The sequence below is a fragment of the Lepisma saccharinum genome, chromosome 27 (assembly GCF_977018435.1).
Source record: "Lepisma saccharinum chromosome 27, izLepSacc3.1, whole genome shotgun sequence".
Taxonomy (NCBI): Eukaryota; Metazoa; Arthropoda; class Insecta; order Zygentoma; family Lepismatidae; genus Lepisma; species Lepisma saccharinum.
In genome coordinates this window covers 40,474,362-40,500,059 of record NC_139255.1, presented here as the reverse complement: position 1 = coordinate 40,500,059, position 25,698 = coordinate 40,474,362, and the positions used below count along the sequence as shown (strand labels likewise).

Below are 25,698 nucleotides of genomic sequence, written 5' to 3'. Positions count from 1 at the left end.
ATTTTCAAACTAACATTACAATGCAAACTTCAAATGATTCATTGATAGATTTTGTTTCTTTAAGTCCACTTGATGCACAGTAAGGCTAATCGGGACTGACCTACAGTTTAAAGTGGGGTCCGAACCACTATGTGCCTCCACCAGAAATCAAACCCGGGACCCCTTGATTACAAGGTGACGATGCTACCACTGTGCCATCGGGGAGGCCTTGCAAACTTCAAATGAGCTAAAAAAATTCTTTGATTCATTTGTGCACTTATTGCAAACTATTTTTTTTTTTAAAAAAAAGCTCAAATTTTCACTATTGCGCATGTTACCACATCTTTCATGGTAATAAAATTCACAAAACACCCAACAAAAAATTGGTCAAAGATTTGTGCAAGACCTGCAATAAAGCCGCTTGTGTTCAATCTACAAAGGTTAGAAAAGGCACTATCTACTTACAAAAACCATCTTTGACTCGAGATACAAGGCAATATCATGATGATTGCTCTTCATGGCCATATCACATGGAGTCAGCTTCTCATGATTCTCAATGAATAATGGAGTGCCGTGAGCCACCAGGAGCTCCACACATTTCTTAAGTCCTGAGGCAGCAGCGTAATGTAGGGCAGTGTTCCCTTTCTGAAAATAGTCATATCTCTTAATATTGAAAAAAAAAAACCCATGCTTGTAAAATTTAACTAACTCTACATTTATTTGAATAACCAAGGCTATACTTTAGAAGCAAATGCAGGGAATAACACATCAACTACCTACATGACGTTAACATGATCCCCTTGTGATGGATTACATTTTAAACAGATGTACATCAAACATTCATAACACCACAACAGTACACAACAGAAAACTAAATGACCAGTTCTTTACAAATTCATCAACTAACTACCTTGCTGCTACATCCAAAATTATATTTTTTTATATATATGCAATTGGTAGAGTATCTGACTGCCAATGGGAGATTCTCGCTCAATTCCCAGGATGGGTGATATCAGGTGGAAAGATTTTGGACAATACCCCTACATAGAATGGCCTTTAGTGGATACCTGGGGAAAAAGCTTGAGAAGTACAAGGCAACGAAGCGACCACTGCACCATAGGGGAGGCCCACAAACTCAGTTGTATTTCTCTAGCACAATACATATTTAAATCAAACTTCCTATGAAACAAAAATCAATCAAAATCAACAACTATAAAAATATTGACACTGATACAGCATTCTTAATCTTAATGGCTTCCTGTTAATTTATAAGCATGTGTACAATAGAAAGAAAGTGAACACTTGTTATTGTTATTTTTTAGTGTAGAAGACAGTCACAGGTAACATGATGTAAAATGCAGGTTCTAGAAAAGTATACCGTGATGCTGCATTGTTTGGAAGAAAGAAACATATTTGTCCTCCCCCTGCCCCAAAAAAAAATACATTCAATAACCTACAACAATCAAGTCTATTAGTGAAATGTGAATTTAAGCTCCCAAACAATTTCATTGCATAAATTTGGCAAGCATTTGAAATTAGTATTCGGCATCTTCGGAATTTATTATTCTAGTTTATTCAGTTAATAGAAATCTTGAATCTTAGGATCAAGTCTTCAAAATTTTAAAATTTTCTAATTATTCAGTTTATACAAAGCTAGGATCTTATTTAGGATCCTACGTTCATCCTTCACAATTTCATCCTAGCAAGCATAAAAACCATCCAATTTCCCTGACTTATCCAGGCTTTTAAATGTTTTTACAAAATATCCTGATTTTTCCATGACCTCTTTCTCACCTAAGCCAATTTCCCTGATTTTTCCAGTTTTCCAGATCAGTGGGATCCTTGAACAAAAACAGCTTTAGATTTTTATTTAAAATTCCTTTGAAGAAAAATGGAAGAAATTTTCAACACTTTTTAACTTAATATAAATTGGAGTTAAACTAATGTTAAAAACGAATAAAAAAACTAACACATGATAATGCATGTCATTACATGGATTGTATTTCCTGTACGATGGTTAGTATGGTCATTACGGGGAGGGAGTTTCTTGTATGAAGCCTGTTGAAATCACAAATATTTGTTACTTTTACCACAAAAAGAACATAGCGTAAAGAATACAGCACACCAACAACAGTATAGCAAGCAAACTCACACTCCCACATTTGCTAAATTATTCATACAAAGTGCTAGTAGAACTAGGAATTCAACTAACAGAAAGTCTACTTGGCTTCAAGATTGGCCAATTTTGTTTCTTTCTTTTAAAAAAAAATAATTTTAATAAAGAGGAGAGAGACAGAGATTCTTTCTCACATGCTAACATGCATACATGTAATGCATTCCACATCGAGTGAGTCCACAAAGCTCATTTACTTCATCTTGTGCAGGTAAGTCGACCTTTTCCTTCTCACCCCCGGGGAGAGTGACGCCTCGCCACTGGAGCAGAAGAACCACGCATGCGGCTCTCCTCTCCTGAGCAGACAGCGACTTCTGCTGCATCAAGTGGCACGCACAGTGGAGAGACGTCTCGTTACATCCATTCTTCTTGTTTGGATTTCCTCCTAAGTCGTTAAGGAATGTCCTGAAACCCAACGAAAGGGAAATAAGCTGTGCGAGAGATTTGAACATTTGGAACTGACACGCCGAGATGAAAATATAACTGAAACAAAGAGTTCTAATACAGATACTAACAATCTGATAAAATGGGCAATTTGGGAGTGGAGGAAGCAGGGGGGAGGGGGGGGCAGGGTCTGGCCACTATTAATACCAAGGTAAAAGTTGAGTATAGTATAATTCCAGACACCACATACACTGAAACTTTTTCCAACAACATTCATAGCTAGAAATAAACCTTTATGAAAGTCATAAGATTTGGATTAGTAGATGCTGTAATTTCTTTTCACATTGGTAAAAAAAAATCATGCAAAATTCACAGTGAGTAGATTACCTACAAACTAAGGCTCAACTGACACCGATGTACTGGCATTGGGACGAGGATATCAGTACTGTATACCATGGATTACAATACTTTATAGCATTTTGGTCTTTTACTGGCTCCATAAAAATGCTGTGTCACACTTTCAAGGAGTCTAATTATCCTAGAAATTATGCAAACTTCATAATTTTGCACTAACATTGCGTGAAAAACTGGATTTTTTTAAAATTACATGACATATGTTTTAATATTGTGATGTAATTGTTCAATATTTTTTCAATCAAAACTCTTCGAAAATTGATACATATAATTGGAAATGCTTACACACTATTACACAATATTTTGAATAATCTTTATATATTACAGTTTTGAAACATTGCAGTGTTCCAGAATGCCAAAAAAATCGGCAAAAATCAGGAACTTGCAATTTGACCCAAAAATCAATACAAAAAAGATTTGCATTTGACATGAGATAGATTTTTTATACAAAAAGCATAATTTTGACCTATTTCAATACACACTTGTGACCACAGTAATACTAAGCAATACACTTGGAGGATTGAAATACATAGATTAAATAATAATAAAAATAATGATTATGACGATAATAATATTATTATTATTATTATTATTAATAGCGAAAAGCATCTCTAAAATAAATTTATGCACAATAAATGTTTAACGTGTACAAAAAATAGACTTCCTATTAAATCACTTTTTAAAAAAATATATTTCAAGGCATTGAATAATATTTATTCACTAGTTCTGATTCCTTTCCTTCTCATTCCTCATTTAAATGTACTTTTGCTGCAAAAGGGAGTTGATTAGACGTATTTTCCCTGTGAAGTTAACCTTATCGTTTTGTATTTTTGTCGCTACTTTCTTCAAAACTCACAATCTTCTTTTGAGAGTGTATAGAATAGAAGGAAAAGCAACAAAAGCACCTCATTTTTAAAAAGCAAACTGAAATTATTTTTAAGAAATGTATCTTCTATTCGGCGACAATATTCACAACCTTAAAATACTTTGGTGCAGAACAGCGACACTAATCTCCTTACAACAATCCTCGGTGATATTGTCAATATTTACAGAATATAACAGGAATAAAACAAATGCTTAATTTGATCATTGCTATTTTCATCAAATTTTTCGTGAATAATATTTTCGTGGATATCTATGATGCACCACCACCATTAACCCGTAAGGACACGTGAATGGGTAACAATGACACAAGCAATTGTGAGATATTTATTCATCTTTTCCAATGAGTGCCTGAGGCGACCCTTCTCAGATCCTTTCCAGTGAATCCTTTTGAATGTCATGACTAGAGCCTGGATGTTTAGACACTGAAAAGTATTAAAAATGGCAGGCAAAAAGGTAACGAAAAATTGAAAAAAAGGCAGTCAAGTTTCAGAAAGAGGCATTAAAAATTGAAGAGAAGGACTTAAATTCTTCTTAGATCTTTAAAAATGTATTGACAAATAATTATTTGAATAACAAGGGTTACTGAAAAATGAAATCAAATAGAATAGAAATATAATTTTAAAAAATGCCTTGTCGGAATGACAAAAGAGGCAAAAAAAGGCAAAAATGTTTGAAAAAGGCAGTGTAAGGTGAAATAGGCAAAAAAAAAGGCAACATAATGCCTTCTCGGCAAAAATGTTTGAAAAAGGCAACATAAAGTATTGTTCAGAATGTTAAGAACCTTCTGATCGGTGTAATTTTGTGTTCAATTTTTGTCTACCAGCGTCGGAAACAAATAGGCATTTTGCCTAAAATCCAGGCTCTAGTCATGGCCTTGAATCAGCAATGGGGCTTCTTTAGTTCCCCTCCCAGGGCTATAGAAACATCGCCTGTGTAAATTCCACCTTCATATGCGCTCCTGTGTTTCAGCTTGGTATTTAAACATGTTCTTTTCTCTCGTTTTTATCAATTGAAGGGCTCGGGTATAAAACATGGTAGTGACATTTTGCTCATTTCTGAGTTCTTTAACCTTTAAACAGCCGAGCCGCTTTTCGAAAGTAACCCCTATCGCCGCAGCCTTTGCGAGCGATTTTTAAATTTTTACACTTATTTCAGAAAAATGCTATATCTCTAAGACTATTTGAGCAATCTACTTCTGATAACTTTTGTTTGAAAGCAAAAACATCGGAGCACGCGACCGTGTACAATTCAGAAAGCCCAAGTGAGTAAAACGGGGTTGGGAAGGACCAAGTCCCCAAATTTTAATGAAAAAAAAATCTGGCGTTTGGCTCCTCTTCAGTTATTTTGGAAAAAGGGAACAAACTTTTGCATTGTTTTCAAAGAATAGACCTTTTGCAACAAAGGGAAACTTGTTCCAAGTCTCTAGTCCTCATACAGGCAGAAATTTGATGCAATATGTACAATCCTGCATTTTGGCAAAAATGGCTAATTTCCATATTAGAGAATAAATTAGTATATCTCAAAGACTATTTGAGCAATCTACTTCGGATAACTTTTGTTTGAAAGCAAAAACATCAGAGCACGCGACCATGTACAATTCAGAAAGCCCAAGTGAGAAAAATGAAGTTGGGAGGGGAAAAGTCCCCAAATTTCAATGAAAAAAATCTGGCGTTTGCCCCATCTTCTCCCGTTACTTTGGAAAAAGGGCACAAACTTTTGCATTGTTTTCAAAGAATAGACCTTTTGCAACAAAGGGAAACTTCTTTCAAGTCTCTAGTCCTCATACAGGCTGAAATATGACTCAATATGTACAATCCTGCATTTTGGCAAAAAATGGCTAATTTGCATATTAGAGAAAGGGGGGAGGGGAGTTTCTTCCACATGACATTTCAAAGTCTTATCTCAACATCTGTCAGCATTTACAACCTCACATACAAGTATGAAGGTCCTAAAAGCATATGAATGTTGTAATCGGCACCATGGGTCATATACAACCCATTGGCTGTTCTCGCCTATACTTTCTATGGGTCATATATGACCCATTGGCTGTTTAAAGGTTAAGAAAAATGCATATTAGAAGCTATACTGTAGATAAATTATTTTCGTGTTGTTTTTACCAACTTCACACGGCCTCACTGAGTCCAATACAAAGTGTATGACATGGCAATTTCACTTGAATATTGTAACATGGCACATTTTATTTTGTAACTAAAAAAATACCAAAATGCCACTTACCATGTTTTACACCCAAACCCTTCAATTGTGAAATACAACAAAGATGTTCAAAATTAATACAATTAGTTTAACCAATGAAGGTACTGTTAATCAAATGCATTAATGTAATTACACTCTGTAAAAAAAAAAAAAGAATCACTTCATGACTTTTCGTCGTCAGCATTTCGCTCGTGAATTATCAGTTGTTTTATTGATTTAATTCGACTTGTCGATTTGTTTTCCTAACAATTATGTAAAACACTATATCTGTACAATATATTTTTATTATTTAAGTCATAAATAATAAGTCTGGGTAATATTTACACAGTGTGACCCTTTGGTAAATTTTAGGGAGAGTGTTGATGGAAGTTTTTGGGGCTGTTGGGGGCGTTTGAATAAATCACTGTTACATTGCACTACTGCTATATGTATTAAGCATCAGCTGATAGTGAAATCGTATACCTCCCATTCCACAGAGCGCACACACGTTTGATTCAGAATTGCCAGCTGACCCATTAACAGGAGCACACGTTCACACACATACAACCTAAATTTTTCAAAATTAGCAAAAAATAGCATAACTTTTCTACCGCACCATTTTCACAATACTTTAAAGTGAATTTTGCTTTAGAAATCGTCGCTGGAAATAGCGGCGAAAGCTGTTAACTCAAGATAACTTTTGTATTTCCAAGTCAAAAATAAATACGCTATATTTTACTTTAATACAAATATGTGTAATGTTTCTATGTGTTATCGAGAAGTTGTGAGTCTACCTAGCACAACGTTATTGTCCAGCGAAAAAATATTGCTAGAACAAGTCTTAAAAATAGGTACAAAATATAGTGCGAAAATTCCATTTTCACGAACCGCCATTTTGAGACCCGAAAACAAGACCAAATAATCGATTTAGAGAAAAAATTGTCTGGCAGTTTAATGCCCAGTTTAGTTGTTTGGAGAAGTATTCATGTTATGTCCCCTTACCGAAAAGTCAAAATTTCTATTTTTGCTGACTTTTTTGGCATTCTGGATCACTGCGCATTGGTGGAATTGAGATTATCAGCATCAGTTCAAAGTGTAATTGGCTCAGACCTACTATAAACCAATATCCCGGTATTGTCTGATAACAATAGAATCCTTAAAATTACATGAATATACATAAAACTTCATTGCCTCAATGATAATCTGGTGAACGGGAGTTGCCTTATTTATTAAAAATGAGTGTGGTGATAGCTATTTAAAAATTCTGAAACAATTTCATAAAATAATTGGCCATAAAATCCAGAGGCAACCTCTCCACTACATGCCTAATTTGTGATATTAACCCTTCATCAATTGCGCCTGGAAAAGTGGCACAATCGAACGTGCTGTAGTGCATATTCAGAATTACTTTTTAAGTTTCACCAAATTTATTTTAATCCTACATAAAATGATTTTTAAGCACTTTAAAAACATGCGCTACTTCTGATATTTGTTGTCATGTTACAAACATTTATTTATATTGATTGTCATGTTACAAACATTTATTTATATGTGTCACTCTGCTGTTCATCACAATTGCCATCGCATTCCAGTTCAGTCTCCAAATTACCTTCTCTTACATCTGCATTATCACAATCATCCACAGACACATATCACTGATTATATCGTATTCATTGAATTCACAATCAATGCTGTTGAACATGGAACGAATGAATTCAGTGTCTTTCTGGATCCAGTCCATTCTACAAGAACAGTGTGCTACCATTACCCAAACAAAATCATTTGCTCTGTTATCTCTTGATACAAACAGCTTACTAAGACCAGACACGGAGGTGCACCAGGCGGAGACTGTGCTCATCTGTACTCCGACAAAGACGAACGTAGCTACTGAGAAGCTTAGAACAACGCACCTAATAGTTTCCAAGAAAATGAACAGTTTTGGTCACATGTATTTCAGCGATACAGCATGACCGATGGAGAGTTAATATACTTTAATAGTAAATAAGACTTACCTGAGTAGATGTTTCATTCCATGTTTGGCAGCATAGTGTAGGGCAGTGTTGTGGTGATGGTTATCACCATAACTCAAATTTGGATCCAGATTTTTCCTCAGTTCTGGAGAGCTCTGGAATACCTAGGAAAAAATGTGCCCTTATTTAAACAAGCTAGTTAAAACAGTACCAAAACCCATGTAGGTCTATAAAAAATAGGAACTACAGGAACTCCTACCCTTTTTCCTTTCGATGTTGAAAAACGATTCTCATAGACACGGATTAAACATTAAAGAAAGTATATATTTCCAAGCAACAAAGAGACATTATCTAAGCTAAGCGTCAGGTCAACCTTGCAGCAGGTTTTAGCATATGTAGATCCAAACGTGCGCGCAAGAATATAGTTCCACTGAGACGGGTTCTATTCCGACACAACTGCATACTTGCAAGAAAACAGTTATTTAATTTGTAATATACAGACAAAATAATACATTGATTAGCAGGTATGGACTTAATTGGTTGCAATCACTGTGCAGACGAACTTAGAACCGCAGATTCGCCAACTCGAATCTGTATTGCGTTGAAGAGACATTGAAACTTTAGAGCGAGTCGAGCGAGACTGAATGCGTTGCAGAGCGCGTGAAATCGCTGATACCAGTGTTGCACATCCCACTATTTTAACCCTATGTTTATTGTAGAGCGGCGAGAATGGCTGAATCTCCTGTTCAGCGTGCGGTTTTACCCGAATGTTATTTTGGGCTTCATCCGAAAGGAAATGTTCTTCAAAGTCAAGCAAGTTGTTTTAAATGCATAATCCTCCTTGCGGCAACAAGATCAAAGTAAAACAGGGCGTGAGGTGATTTGCCGTCAATGTGCACACGAATTGTATCACGGGTGTTGAATGATTTGCGGTTTGAGTTTAGCAAGAGGAAACGATTGTTTGTTGTTTGACGACAAAAGAATCTCCGCGGTATTAAAATATATCGCACTGAGAAGAAACATGTTTATTATTTGGACGAGACGTCCTTCAACTCGGTGAGTGGGGGAAGGGGGAATAAACCATGGAAGGATACCACCATGCAAAACCACCGCCAGGGCTGAAGAAACCGACGATGAGGGGAAGGGGGAGGCTTATTGTTTCACCCACTGGCGGCAATGAAAGCTTTGTTGAAGGCGCATATTTACTTTTCAGCGCAAAGAAAGGGAAGGGTGATTATCAGCAACAAATAGACAGACCAAGATTTGAATCCTGGTTTAGTGAAGTGATTCATAAATTGAAACCAGAGTAATAGCGACAGACAATGCACCTGATTGTATATATCACCAATAACAAATCATGCTTTTTTGGTGGTACAACTTGAAGTGCGTGTGTCTTACAGTAACGGATGTATTGCGAACGAAGCAACCAAGTTTTTCATAAATCTATTTCTTTCTAAACCAAAAACAATAATTTGTCATTAAATTCAAGAGGGGCCTATCGTTGTTTACTTTTATCTTTGTTTATTTTTATTTTTGCGTGCTCAAAATATACACACATGCTCTCATGTTTAGAAGTTGTTTCGCTCTTATATTAATGACACATTTATTAAATAATATATGCGCAGAAAGTACTTTTAAAATGTTATGTTTCAGGAGACAAAGAGAAGCAAAAATACAATCCACTTGACATGCATGCGGGTTTTGATGTGTTGTGCGGTTGGCAATACTGTAGATTTTCTCAGTGTCTCCGATGTAAGCAGCTCGGCGGTTGAGGAAAGACTGGCACGGAAGATTCTGAGCTCAGTTCTCGCGCGGATTGATACATAAAACCTGCTGCAAGGTTAACCTGACGCTTGGCTTAGTAGAATACGTAGAAGAGGTAGAGTAGTGGAAAGACTACAACTGATCACCTTTTGTTGAGGCAAATTCAATTTGAAATTTTGCCTTACTATTCCAGCATTGTCCAAAGAGAGACAACCTCCAACTTGCAGATGCAAATTACATGATTCCCTTCACGGCCAATAGTACGTTACAACTTCATATTCAATTTGCTTCAGGTGGTAGACCGCATCAGCCATACTACAACTTTAGGGGTGGAAACTAGTGAATGATCAAAATACTTACGGACTTAACTGGAAAAAAACAACTAAATACTGACTTATTTAATTACAGCCTATTGATAAATTAATGTAAAAAAAGTATGGCATCCAACATCCCCACAGCCAGTCACGCCACACCTTTTCATGCAACACAAAACTAAATTTTAATGAAGAAGGTAAAAGGTAAAGGTACCCCTGTGTGTGGGCACGCAAGCCATGAAGGCATATAGGGTGATGCAGAGGCATAGAGCTGGACATGTTCTTGATCTCGGCCATAGTTGGGATGATTTGATCTGCATCACCATCATGCCCGGCTCCCTTTACCCCACAGGGTTGCCTCCAGGTACCCATTTACGAGGCTAGGTGGGCCTCAGAGCAGTGCAGAAACCGGGAAATGACTGGAAAAAATCCTAGTCCAGATCACCTGCCCTGGGATTCGAACCTGGATCTTCCCTGTGGTAGTCAGATGCTCTACCAACTGAGCTACCGCAGCTCATAATTTTAATGAAGAAAAGTTTCTAAAATCAAAACTGTAATAATAATAAGAAGAATGCACGGTAAGAACAGTGGAAAACAGAAGAAAACAAGGATATCAAACCTTATTGCTTACATTTTTCTGCAATTACAGAAAGCCACTGCTCAAGGACACTTTCCTAACGTACTTTGTCAGTACAGTAACAGTTATTTGTAGGATAAAAAATGTTACACAAATAAAGTATTGCCCTTAATTGAACCAAAATTAAAAAATGTCATCTCACAGGAAAAAAGAGAGAGAGAGAGGGGGAGAAATCACAAAAATATAGACTTAACCAAACAACTTTTCAAAAACTGACAAATAAAAGACCAAGATCAAAAACATACTGGCCTCTGAAACTTCTTTCTACCTCATTGGTAAAACAATACTATGAAGTATATTCCTATTTGGGTAATTCCATGTCAAATCAACCAGTGCATAAACCTTTGATGTCATGGATTTGGCTAAATTTAGTATACATGTTTCTTATCTGAAATATAAAATTTTTTTTTTTTTTATTTTTCATCTTGCCGGTTTTTGAGTTATTGAATTTTGAAAATTGACAAAATTGTCCAAAAACTGCTCACCGCTGAAACTTTAAATACAATTTGAAAGAGACCTGTTTCAACTACAGGGCTGGGCATGGTCTCAATTTAAAGCTTTTGAAGAGGGCCTTCGTTTGATATACAACATGCTTGTTTCCTTGCAAAAAAGAAAAAACAATTGAGTGTTTTCAAAATTTTATTTTACAATTTCCATAAAACGAAATTTTCAAAACTTTTACACATATTGGTACACATCTACTGTAGATTCAGTCAAAATTTCAAAGTGGTATCTCTTTGGTATACTATAAATAGTGAATTCCTTTCAAGACCATGCGATGATATAAGTTAACATATTTTACATACCTAACAACATTATAAATACAGAAGCAATATTCACGTCACAACAGTCATGTTCAAATTAAAACTCATTAAAAGCTGAAGAAAATGACACCAATTTGAGCTCTCTTGTCAAATAGCTTTTGATCTACTTAAGATTAGGTTTTCAAAATTTGTAGAATTAAGACCAGAGAGTTGCATAATAGCAGAAGCCAGTGGTACCCACACCGTACGTGTTTGTACCACTCATCAAAATGTTAAACTAATGATAGCTGGAGCTCACTAACTCTCCCAAAATATGAAAATCCATTAAAAACATACCAAGATTGTCTTTCAAAAATAATGTGTAGGGTACCACAACAGAAGTGTTTTCTATTTGGTCTAGGAATTAATTTGTGCGCCTGGACAAGAGATGGCGTAACGAGCGTATCGTCCCACAGTTCCGTGTAGCCACACATGCGTTGAAAACTCCTGTCAGCGTGCATCGTTCGTAGTATAGGGCAGTTGATTGACGCGTCAACAACAGCATTTTGTAGTCAAATGAACATGGCGCAGTTCGTGCCAGATAAAGTGTTTTTGCAGGGTGTTCTGCTTCATTACTTTAACATGCAGAAAAGTGCTACCGAAAGTCATCGTATTTTGGTGGAAGTGTATGATGACCATGCGCTAGCTGAGCGAACGTGTCAGAAGTGGTTTGCATGGTTTAGGAGTGGTGATTTCGGCCTGGAAGACCAAGAGCAACCAGGACAGCCAAAAAAATTTGAACGACGAAGAAGTGAGAGCATTGCTCGATCAGGATTCGTGTCAAACGCAGGAAGAACTTGGAGAAGCATTAGGCGTTGATCAAACAACAGTTTCCAAACGCCTCAAAGCCATGGGAATGATTCAAAAGATGTCACATTGGGTTCCACATGAATTGAAAGACAGAGACGTTGAAAGACGAAAAACCATTTGCGAATTGCTGCTTCAAAGACCGAAAAGAAAGGGGTTTTTGCATCGCATTGTTACTGGCGATGAGAAGTGGATCCATTACGAGAACTCGAAACGAAAAAAGGCCTGGGTGAAGCCAGGTGAACCAGGTCCATCACAACTGAAACGAGATATTCACTATGCAAAGGTTATGCTGTGCATATGGTGGGATATGAAAGGTGTGGTGTACTATGAGCTGCTGCAACCGGGTGAAACTATTAATGGAGAACGTTATCGACGACAATTAATGCATTTGAAGCAAGCTCTGGCCAGGAAACGACCAGAATGGGAGAACAGACATGATAAACTTATTTTTCAACATGATAACGCTCGCCCACATGTCGCAAAACCGGTCAAAACCTATTTAGAAAATGTCGGATGGGAAGTTTTACCCCACCTGCCATATTCACCAGACGTTGCTCCTTAGGACTACTACTTGTTCGATTGCATGAATAACGATTTGATTGGACAGATTCACTTCTTCAGAAGATATCGAAAAATGGGTCTCTGACTGGATTGCTTCAAAGGATGAGGACTTCTTTCACCACAGAATCCGTAACTTGCCTGACAGATGGGGAAAGTGGTGGCTCGCGATGGACAATATTTTTCTTAAGGTATTTATGTATTTTGTGTTTGAACTACAGCTTCAATGTGTGCGTAACAACTGCACGAATTAATTCCTAGACCAAATAGATGAGTGTGATTCCTGTTCCAGCATAATTGATTTCAAGGAAGCCTGCCTACTAACAAGTCTTGAGGAAGACATGATTGAAAATATAACCTACAAGCAGTAGATATCAGTGAATTGCTGTTCTTTTGAGAAAATTAATCAATCCACAGAGCAATATGTTCAATATTTTTTCAAATCAGTTGATCAACCTCAAGAGACTATTTTATAGCCAAACAGCAATCAGTATATTTTTCTGAAAATAAAAGTTCTCTAGTGCATGATGAAGCTGTGGGGACATGTGATTTTGCTGAGAATTACTCATTTATTTTGCAGGATGAAGTACAAGGGTTCCATTGGAACAACTCAATGGCAACAGTTCATCCATTTGTAGTATATTTTAAGGGCAATGGAGATATTCTAAAACATAAGAGTTGTGTCTTCATTTCAGACTGCTTGAATCACAACACAGTTCTTGTCCATGTTTTCCAAAGAAAGCATTTAGATTTCTTGAAAACTGATTGCCTGCCAAACTTAGAGAATTTATATTACTGGCAGCCAAAGCTAGTCTCCAGAATCCTCTTTCAAACCAAATCATGACACCACACCATCAATATTTGGAAGAAGAGAGACTTTTACAGACACGGTTTGGTGAAGCTGTAGCTGTAACAGGCACTGAAGAGGTTTCATGCATTCATACCAGTAAGCACAGAAAAACTGGAGACTACAGTGTTTTCTGCATCTGAAGAAACTTTGGTACATTGTGTTCAAGTTAATGCAGATGTTGAAAACATACCCTTTGAACACATCACAGGTTTTGTAGCGTGTGCGTATGATGCTAATTGGTGGGTGGGATGTGTACTTTCGAAAGATGATGTAGAACATGAAGTGCAGGTGTCTTTCTTGCATCCTTGTGGTCCAGCACAGTCATTTAGTTATCGAAGGCAACCAGACGTTCTTAAAATCCCAAGACATGCAGTCCTTTGCAAAGTGGACCCTGTAATAGCCACCGGTAGAACATACCAGATGAAGCAAGAGGAGATGACACAAGCATCATACATTTTATCAAAGAAAGACTTTCTGTATCACTAAGCAGTTTCTTGGTATGTATGCTTCTGTATTTATAATGTGGTTAGGTTTGTAAAATATGTTAACTTATAATGTCGTTAGGTATGTAAATTATGTTAACTTAAATCATCTCATGGTCCTGAAAGGAATTCACTTTTCATATGATACCAAAGAGATACCACCAGGAAATTTTGACTGAACCTTCAGTAGATGTGTACCAATATGTGTAAAAGTTTTGAAAATTTCATTCTTTGGAAATCGTGAAAATAAAATATTGAAAACACTTTCAAAATTTGTTTTCCGCATAAAACTAAGCATGTTGCATATCAAATGAAAGCCCTCTTCATAAGCATTAAAATGAGACCATGCCCAGCCCTGTAGTTGAAACAGGTCTCAAAATGTAATTAAAGTTTCAGCGGTGAGCGATTTTTGGACAATTTTGTCAATTTTCAAAATTCAATAACTCAAAAATCGGCAACATGTAAAATAAAAAATAAAATATTTCCTATATTTCAAATCATAAGAAACGTGTATACCAAAAATTAGTCAAATCCATTACAACAAATTCCAAAATTTATTTTTTCTTGGTTGATTTGACATGGAATTACTCATTTCTTATATTTCAGTTATGTCAAAACAGGTTTTCAAACAAGTGGGCATAAAAAAACAAATGCAACAAATCAATGCTCTCACTGTGATTTAGTTTGTAATATGACTTACCTGCATGGCTGCGAATTCATCTCCATGCTGAAGATATTTTTTGAATTTTGATGAAGCGCTCCCCATGTTGGGATGCAAATTAAAATAAAAAAAACACAACTGGCTCTCTTGCACCAAGTAATTGTCAAGAAATCCTGTATCCTCTTGACTGATGCGTAAACCTCAATGCTCTTCTTGAAAATTTTACCAGAACAATACTTCTCATCATCTTTGAATTTCCTGAAAGAAATTAGAAAATGTACTACAAATATTGGCAAAGAGCCGTTTCAAAATGCTCATACAACATTCACATAACTTGCAGATCATGGGCCCTTGACTGACTGTAGTTCCCCATGAAAATTGTCAAATTATTTTTAATTACAGTTAAACCTCGTAAATCCGGACCCTGAAAAGCCAGACTTTGCCTAATCCGGACAGGAAAAAAAAGTAGAATGCAACAAGAGAACTTCCCAAAGAAAAGGCAGTCACCCGCTGATGAAATTCTGTTTCCTGCAGACTTTGTACTGTACTGTATAGTGTATTTGGGCCCATGTCCTTTAAATACACCATAATAAACATGTTTTGTTGCTATAAACAGAGTTTTAATGCACTTTCTATTGTTCTTTTCGGTTATTTCAGTTAATCCGGACTTTCATTAAACTGGTCAACTTATCCCCCCCATTAGTCCAGATTAATGAGGTTTTACTGTACTAGATTTCGATATTTTATATAAAATAAAATGCGTTTCAGGGTGTGGAAACCACAAATAACAGGAATATTTGATCCCAAAGTATAGCTCGCATAAATAAAAAAAAACTCCTATTTCTGAATACTTTCGCAGTTTTTAATTAGTAAACACCAGTTGTATGCACACTGAAATGGTGGGGGGGGGGAAACATGTGCGAATGATAAAATTATTGCTCTAAACTAAAAAAATGTTGAAAATTAATGTAAAATTCAATAAATCTAACACTCCTAATGATAGTTTCACTTCTATTTTGGTGTTTTAAGTTTTCAGTCCCTCATGTATGAATTACTCCAGGGGTAGACAAAACTAAAACTAATTCAGTGCCAGACCCTTTTTCCCAGGAGGCAGCTTTGTTTTCTTTCGCAAATACGGGACAAGGAAGCCATCAATCCAACTAAGATAAGCTATGAAATGTAATATTAAAACATTTAATGTATTCATTAATACAAGATTGGATTAAAAGTAATTAAATCTTGTGCTGGAGTGACCTTCCCAAAGAAGGCTCAACAGTTAACAGCATGAATAACTATGCAATACATTCTAATATACACTATATAGCCAAAAGTCAATGGACACCCAGTGCTGTTCATTCCTGACACCAGCCAGGTAACTAATAAGATGTCAGCCTTCCTTCGGTATTATTACAGCATTTACTCTTCGGGCAGGCTTTCCACTAAGTTCTGGCGTATTGCTGGTGGTTTTTTTCCCCATTCGTCCTGTAGCCTCGTGAATAGTTCATGGGTAGTTTTCGGTCGAGTGGGTCTGGCATGCAACCGACGCTCCAGTTCATCCCAAAGATGTTTTATGGGGTTCCAGTCGGGACTTTTGAGTAGGCCAGCTAAGCATATCCACCTCATTGTCCTCAAACCAGGATGCAATGGACCCTGCTTTATGGACAGGGTGTTTATCGTGCTGATAAGAGAAAAGGGCCAATTCCAAACTTTTGCCACAGTGTGGGCATCATGCTATTGTCTAAAATGTCCTCATAAACACCACTGTTCACGTTGCCAATGACCAAAACTAATGGCCCGAGCCCAAAACAGGAAAAACAGCCCCAGACCACATTCGCTTGGGTGACTTTTGACTATATAGTGTACGACTGACTCTAACATACATGTGCTGATATTAAAATTCATCTAGCAACAGTGCAAAAATGTATAATGTGATGTTTACTTTTTTTGACGTGACATACAAAACGCATACCACACTCGTTACTTTTTTTTAAAAAATAATGGGTCATCCAAATTTTCATGAGCGATCTCAAAATATTTTTTTTTATACTGAAATTAAAAATTCGGTCACCAGGTGAGAATTTTCAGGAGCCATGGCAACCAGGTACTGTATTTATCTACTCCAGAATTGCTTTATTTTATAATGCATGTAACGCAAGATAAGAAATAGCTAATTATCGACTATAGTCATTAATATTTTGTTTATTAAGTGGTAGGTGGCATCCCATCTGCTGCTTTGAATTGTCATGTTGGGTGCTATATTCACTTACATGATGCCTTTGGGCTGGACTACTTCAGGCTAAGGTAACAGAGCTAAAAACAATGGAAAATATTCATGAACAACATAATCTTCATTAACCATGCAAAATGTTTCCCTATTTAGCAGGGGTAACGGGTCAAGGTTGCCCAGATCACAGTAAACTTTGTATTTTATTTTATAGGTCTCTTGGCACTGATTTGTCATTATTAATCAATTTGATACCAAGATTTACTGTGTGTGCACTGTTTTTGACTGTTCTTTCTTTTGGAGTAACTTTTGTATCTAGTGTAAATATTTTTTTCTGTAAATACAAGTTTGATAACTTTTACATGAAGCAGTCTTGAATTTTAGATTCATTTTTGGTGAAAGGTTATGTTTTCCCTATTTGGAACATTATAACTTTTTTCACCAAGGCCTGCCAGTGGTTTCATTGAGCATACTTGTTCAATGCATCAAGTCCAACTGCCTCTGTTTTGACTTTTTAGTGCTACGTCATATTTTCAAGTAGCTCCCACTAGAGGGTGAACACCAAAATTTTGGATCCAAGGATAGAAACAACCATTCGGCTATGTGGGAGCTATGATTTACATACAACGTGAATGTACAGGGTGGTCCGAAAGTCTTGATACTCCCCATGTTCTTTGTACAGATGTGTATTTCTAGTCTATATTTCAGTTCATTTCAGATGGCAGACACAAGCTCCTACAAGAAGGTCTTTGCCAAGTATATGGGCTTACTAATGTCCATACAAAAAATCATTGCGAAAACTGTCAGCCAAAATGTGAATCCCAAAAACGACTTTGCTGGCACACATGTAACAAGATTTGCACTTAATATCATTTAGTCCAACGTTTGTCAATGAATTGAGTGAGGCAGATATGCAACTTGCTCAACGTTACTTAAGGTGCAAGCACACTGATGTGCTGGATGTTTAAATATTAACAAATGCACGGGATACTAATGTCAGTCATGTCAAGTGAAATATAAGGACATGAAGAGGCAACAAGACTTTCGGACCACCCTATACATCTATTGTATGATTTTCTGACAGCTGATCATCTTACAGTCAAAAATTTCTTTCCTCAAACTTTGGAGCCTTGTTTAGGTATTAAATGAACGCATGTGGGAAAAGATGCAGAGACCGTTTATCATATGCAGATGATGCAGGAAGTCCTCAACACCTCATTAGAAAGTGGAAATTTTTTACATGGTTTATAAATATTGCTTCTTATATGGAGAATTTCAGTTGGTTCTAGCTTGTGGAGATATTATGATAATTTTGGTGACACTTTACTATAGGGGTGACAGATTTCTTACTTTTTACAGGAGAAAGTACTTACACAAATCATTTTCTGTAGCATTGTGGAAGTTCGTGAATGTAGTTTTGATCAATTTTAATGCGAATGCATGTTGTTTTCTTCAAAAATCTCTGTCCGACATGCTGTTTCTGCTGCCGCCATTTGCTTTCTGCACGAGAGCACAATGTTCCGTGTGTTAGATGACCTAAACCCCATAGTCAGTGTTTCAAACTTGCCGTGTTTTCACTATAACAGGACGTGTAGAGTACTTTTAATTTTTTTATTTAACTATGCTTGCCTAACCTAACCTTATGGAAAATAGTTTGTGGGGCTAACATGAATGGTTTGTGGGGTTAACGTTAATGCTTTGCGAGGTATTAGCATAATTTCAAATCCGGACACGAAAGTTGGTATTTTCCGGTGAACAAGGATGCAACACTGCATAAATCGACAAGACACTATCACAACGTGCGATGAACCAGTACGCTATCTCCATAATGTGTTACAGAATCGAAATAACGAGTAACAGTAAGTACTCTAAAATGTAAGAAATATACATTATTTTTGTTAGAAATTCATTATTTCACCTAAAGAAATGTTAAGCATTCCAGAATAGTATGTTAGCAATGTAAAAACGTGTGAAATAAATTATTTATAGGTGTCAGCTCTATAGTAAAGTAGTACATAATTTTAAATGGTACTATTTTTCCACACAGGATATGTATTTCTTTTCACACATCAGCATTCAATAAATGTCAAAACTACAACCACATATGCATAACTTGAACCATTATCCATAAAGAACTATTAAGGTTTATATCATGAATGATTAGACCTAAGCAGAATTGTAGGATAGGAATTCTTAGTCTTAGACATTCCTTTGTGTTGCATCTAACTGTTCGGGGTATGTCACACCCCACCCAAGTCATCCCATAACTACAGAAATATTTTAGAATTAAGTTACACAGCAAAAATATTATAGTTTGTAAGTTGTAAGTGTTTTAATTTGTATCAGCCTTGTGCTTCATATCACAAATGTTAAAGGTTAGTGCCAAATAAATCTTGTCTTCGCTTCATATTTTGTATGAAGCTAAACAAGAACGGATTCGGCGAATGAACCAGGAATTAGATGATCATCAAGAACAAGTTCACAATGCACCACGATGCAGAAAATGGGCACCTCCAGGATGGCTCAACATAGTAGCAAATGTTGACCTGCTACGTCACACAGTTTTATTGCCTTTCCTGGATGCAGAGTTGAGAAATAGTAGCTTATAAAAATTGAAAATCGAATTGTGTTGCCTTGTGGCATCTGCAGCGAAAATGGCAGGGCTGTTGAATACGGAGTGGTTAACACATCGCGCGACAACGCCAGGGGTCCCTGGTTCGAATCTCGGCCTGTATATGCAGTTTCTTGTGAGTGTTCTTTCATCATATCATCACTCATCCTCATCTTCGCAATTAGCCAAAAGTGGAACACAAAGTAAAATTAATTAAATCAATCAAATAACATCCATGCCTATACTGGAACTCAAATCCAGAACTTAGGTATCGAGATCAAAGGTGCTCTCGACCTCAAGCTGGACACGTGACTGCAAGAGCATGCTCACCCGTTTTGCCAAAAAACTTAATGTTGTGAACAGTACAGTTATTTTGTTGGAATTTTTAATATACCTCAGTTGAAGCCCATGCATAATTATCTGTTGACAGATGACTGACTCATTCTCCGAGAATATAGTGACGAAAAAGTTATTACTATTTAAGTCTATCGGATGCGCAACCTAAAGGTGCACTTGGGCTACTTGCAAGTATATACTTTTTACTCCAAGCATCTTAGTTCCGCTGCACCATGTTGCAACTAGCAGACAACCACAGACTTGAAGACGACAGTTGACCGCAGGTAGCAAGAGAATTTTATGTTGAGTGAAGCTGCGGTCGCTCCTTCTCAACAACCAGGTAGCAAGCACCTCCAGGGTTCTTGCTACTCAACAATGTTGGGTTGCTGAGTGATCCTGGAGGCACCCATTGATACCAGCAACAAAAGAGAGAGAGAGAGAGAGAGAGAGAGAGAGAGAGAGAGAGAGAGAGAGAGAGAGAGAGAGAGAGAGAGAGAGAGAGAGAGAGAATAATACCCAATACAACCTTGCAAAAGAAGGGGTGGATATTGCAGACTCTTTGTCTTCTAAATATGATGCCTCCAGAAACAGTAGGCATTGACCACTGACAATGTCTTACACCCTGATGAATATAGCTATGTGGAATTAACTCTCAAATAATGTATGAAAGTAAATCCGAAGATAACATGGTAAGGCAAAAATTAGTGGAAAATCTTGGCCTAGAACTTATCAAGCCATTCACGAAGGAAAAAGCAAAGATCAAAACACCTACCACCAGGCCTGAAGGGACAAATAAGAAATATCTACGGAGAGTCATAGAACAGGTCTCAACCTCTATCAAAATGAGCTAAACAGGAAAGATGTAGTCTGTGTCCATGCTCTATGGACAGAAATTGCACAATTGAATGCAAAAAAATTCAAGGGCATCAATGCAGGGAGCAATCAACCCATTTTGTAGAAATTATGTAGGTGAAAGTACAATTATCTAATCAAAGTGACTATGTACATTTCTTAACTCAATATTTCATGGAACCAGGATATGTATGCTTCAGTTTTATATTTATTTTTGTTATGTATTGTTATTACTTGTCACGTGAAGAAAGACAAAATAAACTCTCTTTATTTAAAAGTTTCGAGTATGTTATGGATTTATTTTTTACTCTGTAAAATGCAGACAAGTTTGTCATTCTTATAAAATATGTCAAATGCAATATAATATGTACCTAAATATATAAACAAATTGTTGCATGGTAATTATATTTACATACATAATGGAGTGTGTCCCACCCCACCTGAGTCCTTTCCGAAACTATCTGAAATGCTAGTATCAAAGGGTTAATATGTGGGGTGTTATCATGAAAGGGTCAAAATATATATAAAAAAAATAAGACAAAAGAAATTTTGAAAACACTGGTAGCTATATTTGATACACTACATATGCTATTGTTTATGTTAATCCTCTGACAGTTGACACATTTCCCCTACAATGAAATAGCAAAAAAAAAGCATATTTTTCATGTACACGTGTATATTTTGTACATTGTTTTTGTCTTAGAATTGAATAGTTTTCTGTTAGGTTTGATGTTGTTAGAAATTGAACATATTTCAATTTGGCTTCATGTGTTCGTACATACAACACTACTTCACTAAAGCAACAGATGAAAGTATTCTACGATATGTATGTTTCAGTTTCTGGGTGCCATAGTGGCACCACTGTTATCTTGTAATCAAGGGTGTCACATTGCACTGTAGTTCGGATCCTATTCTAAACTTTGGTCCGGTCCTGATTAGTTTATCTGGACTGAAATCAGCTTGGTAACGGTTTGATATCTGGAAAGCGCATTTCCTCAATTTTACGGAAATGAGTTTCTGTGGCATTTGCAAAGTTTGTGGAGGTATTTTCTTTCATCATTGAATCTATTGGACCGGGAATTCATGTATTTTCGAAGAGAAATTTATCTCCAACGCACAAATGCCGTTCTTCCTCTAAGTCAACCGGATGTTCCGTACGTTTGATGATGTAACCCCATCAGTGCTTCCAACCATGCCGTTGTTTTGCAAGAAGTGAAGGAGGTTTTTTTTTTAAAGCTGTATCGCATTGTTTTACGAACAAAATTTTAACTATGCTTACCGAACCTAACCTTGCCTGAAATGGTTCATGGCGCTATCTGTAAATGGTTTTTGGGGGTATCTGTCAATGGTTTGTGGGGCTATTCAGGAATTTTTCGGTTACGAAGGTTGGAAACACTGCATACCCACATGATCTGCAACGTGACTCAAGCTGTGCCCGCCATATCGTGTGTTACGGAAGCGAAAAAAGGAAGATGAATAAATACTCGTAATGTGAAAAATTGAAATTATTTTCGTGAAAGAAGCAAAATCCCACCTTAAAGAATGTTTGGCAATGCATAATAGGTAAGTACCAATGTCAAACAAGACGAAATAACAGCTTTAACATGGTATTTCAAATATGCATGACAAATTTCAGGACAAAATATCTCCATTGAAAAATTCTGCCAGTCCTTGGTGTACTTCAGGAACTATGGTGGTCTAGTCAGTTGGGCATCCAACTGCAAAGCGTAAGACCCAGGTTCGATTCCCGGGGTCAGTGATCTAAGATCAGAATTCTTCCAGACTTTTCCCCTAGAGCTTACCCAGCCTCATATCATTGGGCACCTTGGGGCAACCCTAGGGGATAAAGGCAACTGGAGCATGGTGCTGATCACATCACCTCTAAAATGGTCTAGATTGAGAACGTGCACCCCCCACACCCACATATTCCCTAAATGTGCCTCCATGACACTGTGCTATATGAATTGGGAACTTGACCTTACCTTGGCAGATTTCAAAACTTTTAATAAAATTGATGAAAATGTACATTCTTAAGACTATTTCGTGTACTATTGCTGTAACTAGAAACGTTAAAGAAACAGCACAAAAAAATGTTCTGGTAAGAAAACAGACTTAACCAGTTTCATACATAAAGCAATTCATAAAGGTATATACATTTATTTTAAGACAGAAGGAATACCTGGCAAACTAAATTAGCTACTCCTACCTTCATAATAAACTTCAGACACCAAAAGTGTAAAATACATTGTACATCGAGGATACATGGATGTACCCTCGGCCTGGTTTTGACATTGAGCAGTTTCTCAAATTTCAGTAGCATAAACTGCATTCACTATCATAGATCTGCGGATTAATCTAGAGTGTGTTAAATGGGAATAAAAACAATCTCTAATTGTGTCCGAATATTTGAAGTCTTGCAATGTTTCAAGGGAATAGCTAATTTTTTAATGTGATCTGCAATGCTGAATGTAAACACAAACAAAATTACGCTCTAGTTCGCTTATAAAGCACTAAATATTTACAAATTCTAATCTTACACACTTTAGTATATAAATTGTAAAGTAAAACAAATGCTGAACTTTGAGAATGGCCTATTTGCAGATAAAAATTAAATTTGTCGAGCTTTTCTCTTTCATTCTGGATGACGTTTCTAAAGTAAATAAACAACATACACTTTGAAGATGAAGAAGATACCAAAATAAACCGGAACCTTCTGAACTTTTTACCTGCATTAAAGCCGATTGCTCTCACATTTTACTGACTCGTGTCATCCTTTACTTTCACGTTCTTCCAACAGTAAACGTCTATCCAGAGACAAAAATGTTTATCACATGTCTTACGACACATCACATGCTGAAAGGTTTTTTCTACTTCTCCGTATCCATCTCTGAGTCACCATTTCCTTCCTTATCAGGCTCCAACTCACATCGATGAAAACGAAAGGTAAACATACCTTCACTTCGAAAGCTGGGAGAATTACTGTATATCCTTACTGTTTTAATTCACAGCTTCTCTATCTTCTCATTCTCCATTTGCAGGAACATGGTATTAAATCGAATCACCAGTTAATGTTTTATTATGTGTAACTTGGAACGAAAATCACATATATCGTGTTGATCACAAACTAGAGCCTATCCCACCATAATTTACCTTGGCTACACAAAATGAATTTTCCCAACTTCTACCACTTCGCATCACACAAACCATACTGCATTTTTATCACTTTTAAAACACAACACACGGAAACGCTGACGTTTCTGTCACTTTCATCTCAACAAACATACATATGTGAATAAAAGTCAGCTGCTCCCATGCCTCCCCTCCTCCACAATCTTTCGGTGGAGACGGAATCAGAAACACAGCACAGAACCTTTCTACATTCGTTCGCAGTTGATCAAAATGGCGTAAATACAAAAATTTATCGTATAATGATTACTTACACCAAGATGCCTTTCAAAATAACAAATCTTCATCGCGAATATGAGCATACAAGAAATTGTCTTTCATGCATGATGAAAATATTCTAGTTTTCGGTCAGTGCGATCGATCTCATGCGCTTGACAAGTAGCATTTCTAACAAAGCATTGTAAAATAAATAACCTCACCAAACGACACATTCTAAATAGCGGTAAATTTAAAGAATATTCTTAAAAATAAATTTAGTGATAAGTAATAAGCGAACTGAATCTATCTATACTAAACAGATGTGTAATTTTAATCTTTTCCACTGCTGTTGTTCTTCCAAATACCTAATTTCGCAAAGAAGAAAAGGGATATTTCAAGTGCATATTTTCTTCATTTTCCTGTTAATGCCCTTTATTTTCATTTTCCACATTTTTTTCATTACGATACTAGTCTACCGATACGTCGCCAAGGATTATCCTTGGCTTGGCAGAATGAGAATGTCGCTCCGCCTTTGAACCATCGAAAGAAAAAGACACGCCATGCAAAATGATGATTATTCTTTTCAGCTTTAGATGTTCAAAAGTGTATGAATACGAAACAGCGCAAACACAACTGGAATGTAGCATTCTGTTCTGAGAAATTTCAACAATTAACCAGAAAGATCTTATACACGTGGTTGGCAACATTGGAGATTTAATTTAGAGTGCCACACACGTAAATTTGCCGTTGCGTAGAAACGAATTTTCGTTTCGTCTCCCTCTCTCTTAGCATCATGTGTTCTACCCTGCTCGAAAACCTTCGCTATTGTTGCCACATTGTCATTCCATTCCTGGACACACTCGCGCAAACATAATTGAAAACAATTGAATAGCGCTCCAACTAGCGGTTCCCAGTGGCGCAGGAACGTTTTTCATTTGGGGGGGTACAAAATTCAGCCTCCCCCCCACACACACATATATATGTGTGTGTCCAATCAAGTGTAGCAATAATAATAATTAGGATAATTATATTTAATTAAATTAATATATTAATTAATGAAATATGTACATTAATTAATATTGTATTGTTATTATTATATGAATAGGTAAAAGATAGTAAAATAATAGAAATATAACAGCAAGTATTCATTATCTAGCGTACGTGTAGTTAAGATCGCCAAGATTTGCACAAAAACAACTGCCCTGGCAAGGAATTTAATGTCAGATAGAAAAAGAATTGAATATTTATTGAATAACAAAAAAAGGAGTTAGATTCAATTAACGAAAAGTAAAGTTCCTGATTAATATTTTATGGATATTATCATTAGTAGTGTGCATAAATCTTTGGAATCCTTCAAAGCCGTATGCGGCAAATTCCTTGCCTTCCAATAAGATCAGCGGAAGAAACCATCGAG

General features: G+C 36.5%; 1 protein-coding gene across 2 annotated transcripts in view; it reads right to left on the bottom strand.

Moving 5' to 3' along the window:
• Positions 1-24,432, bottom strand: part of LOC145980054 (ankyrin repeat and IBR domain-containing protein 1-like) — an 87,345-nt gene extending 62,913 nt beyond the window's left edge. For both annotated transcript variants that reach the window (XM_083113042.1, XM_083113043.1), the window contains exons 1-5: positions 23,627-24,432; positions 14,917-15,135; positions 8,041-8,162; positions 2,350-2,557; positions 445-624 (exon numbers count right to left, since the gene is read on the bottom strand). In XM_083113042.1, the coding sequence (XP_082969168.1) occupies positions 445-624; positions 2,350-2,557; positions 8,041-8,162; positions 14,917-14,982 (576 nt within the window). In that variant the 5' untranslated portion in view covers positions 14,983-15,135; positions 23,627-24,432. The remainder of the gene's footprint in view (positions 1-444; positions 625-2,349; positions 2,558-8,040; positions 8,163-14,916; positions 15,136-23,626) is intronic.
• Positions 24,433-25,698: the final 1,266 nt, after the last annotated feature.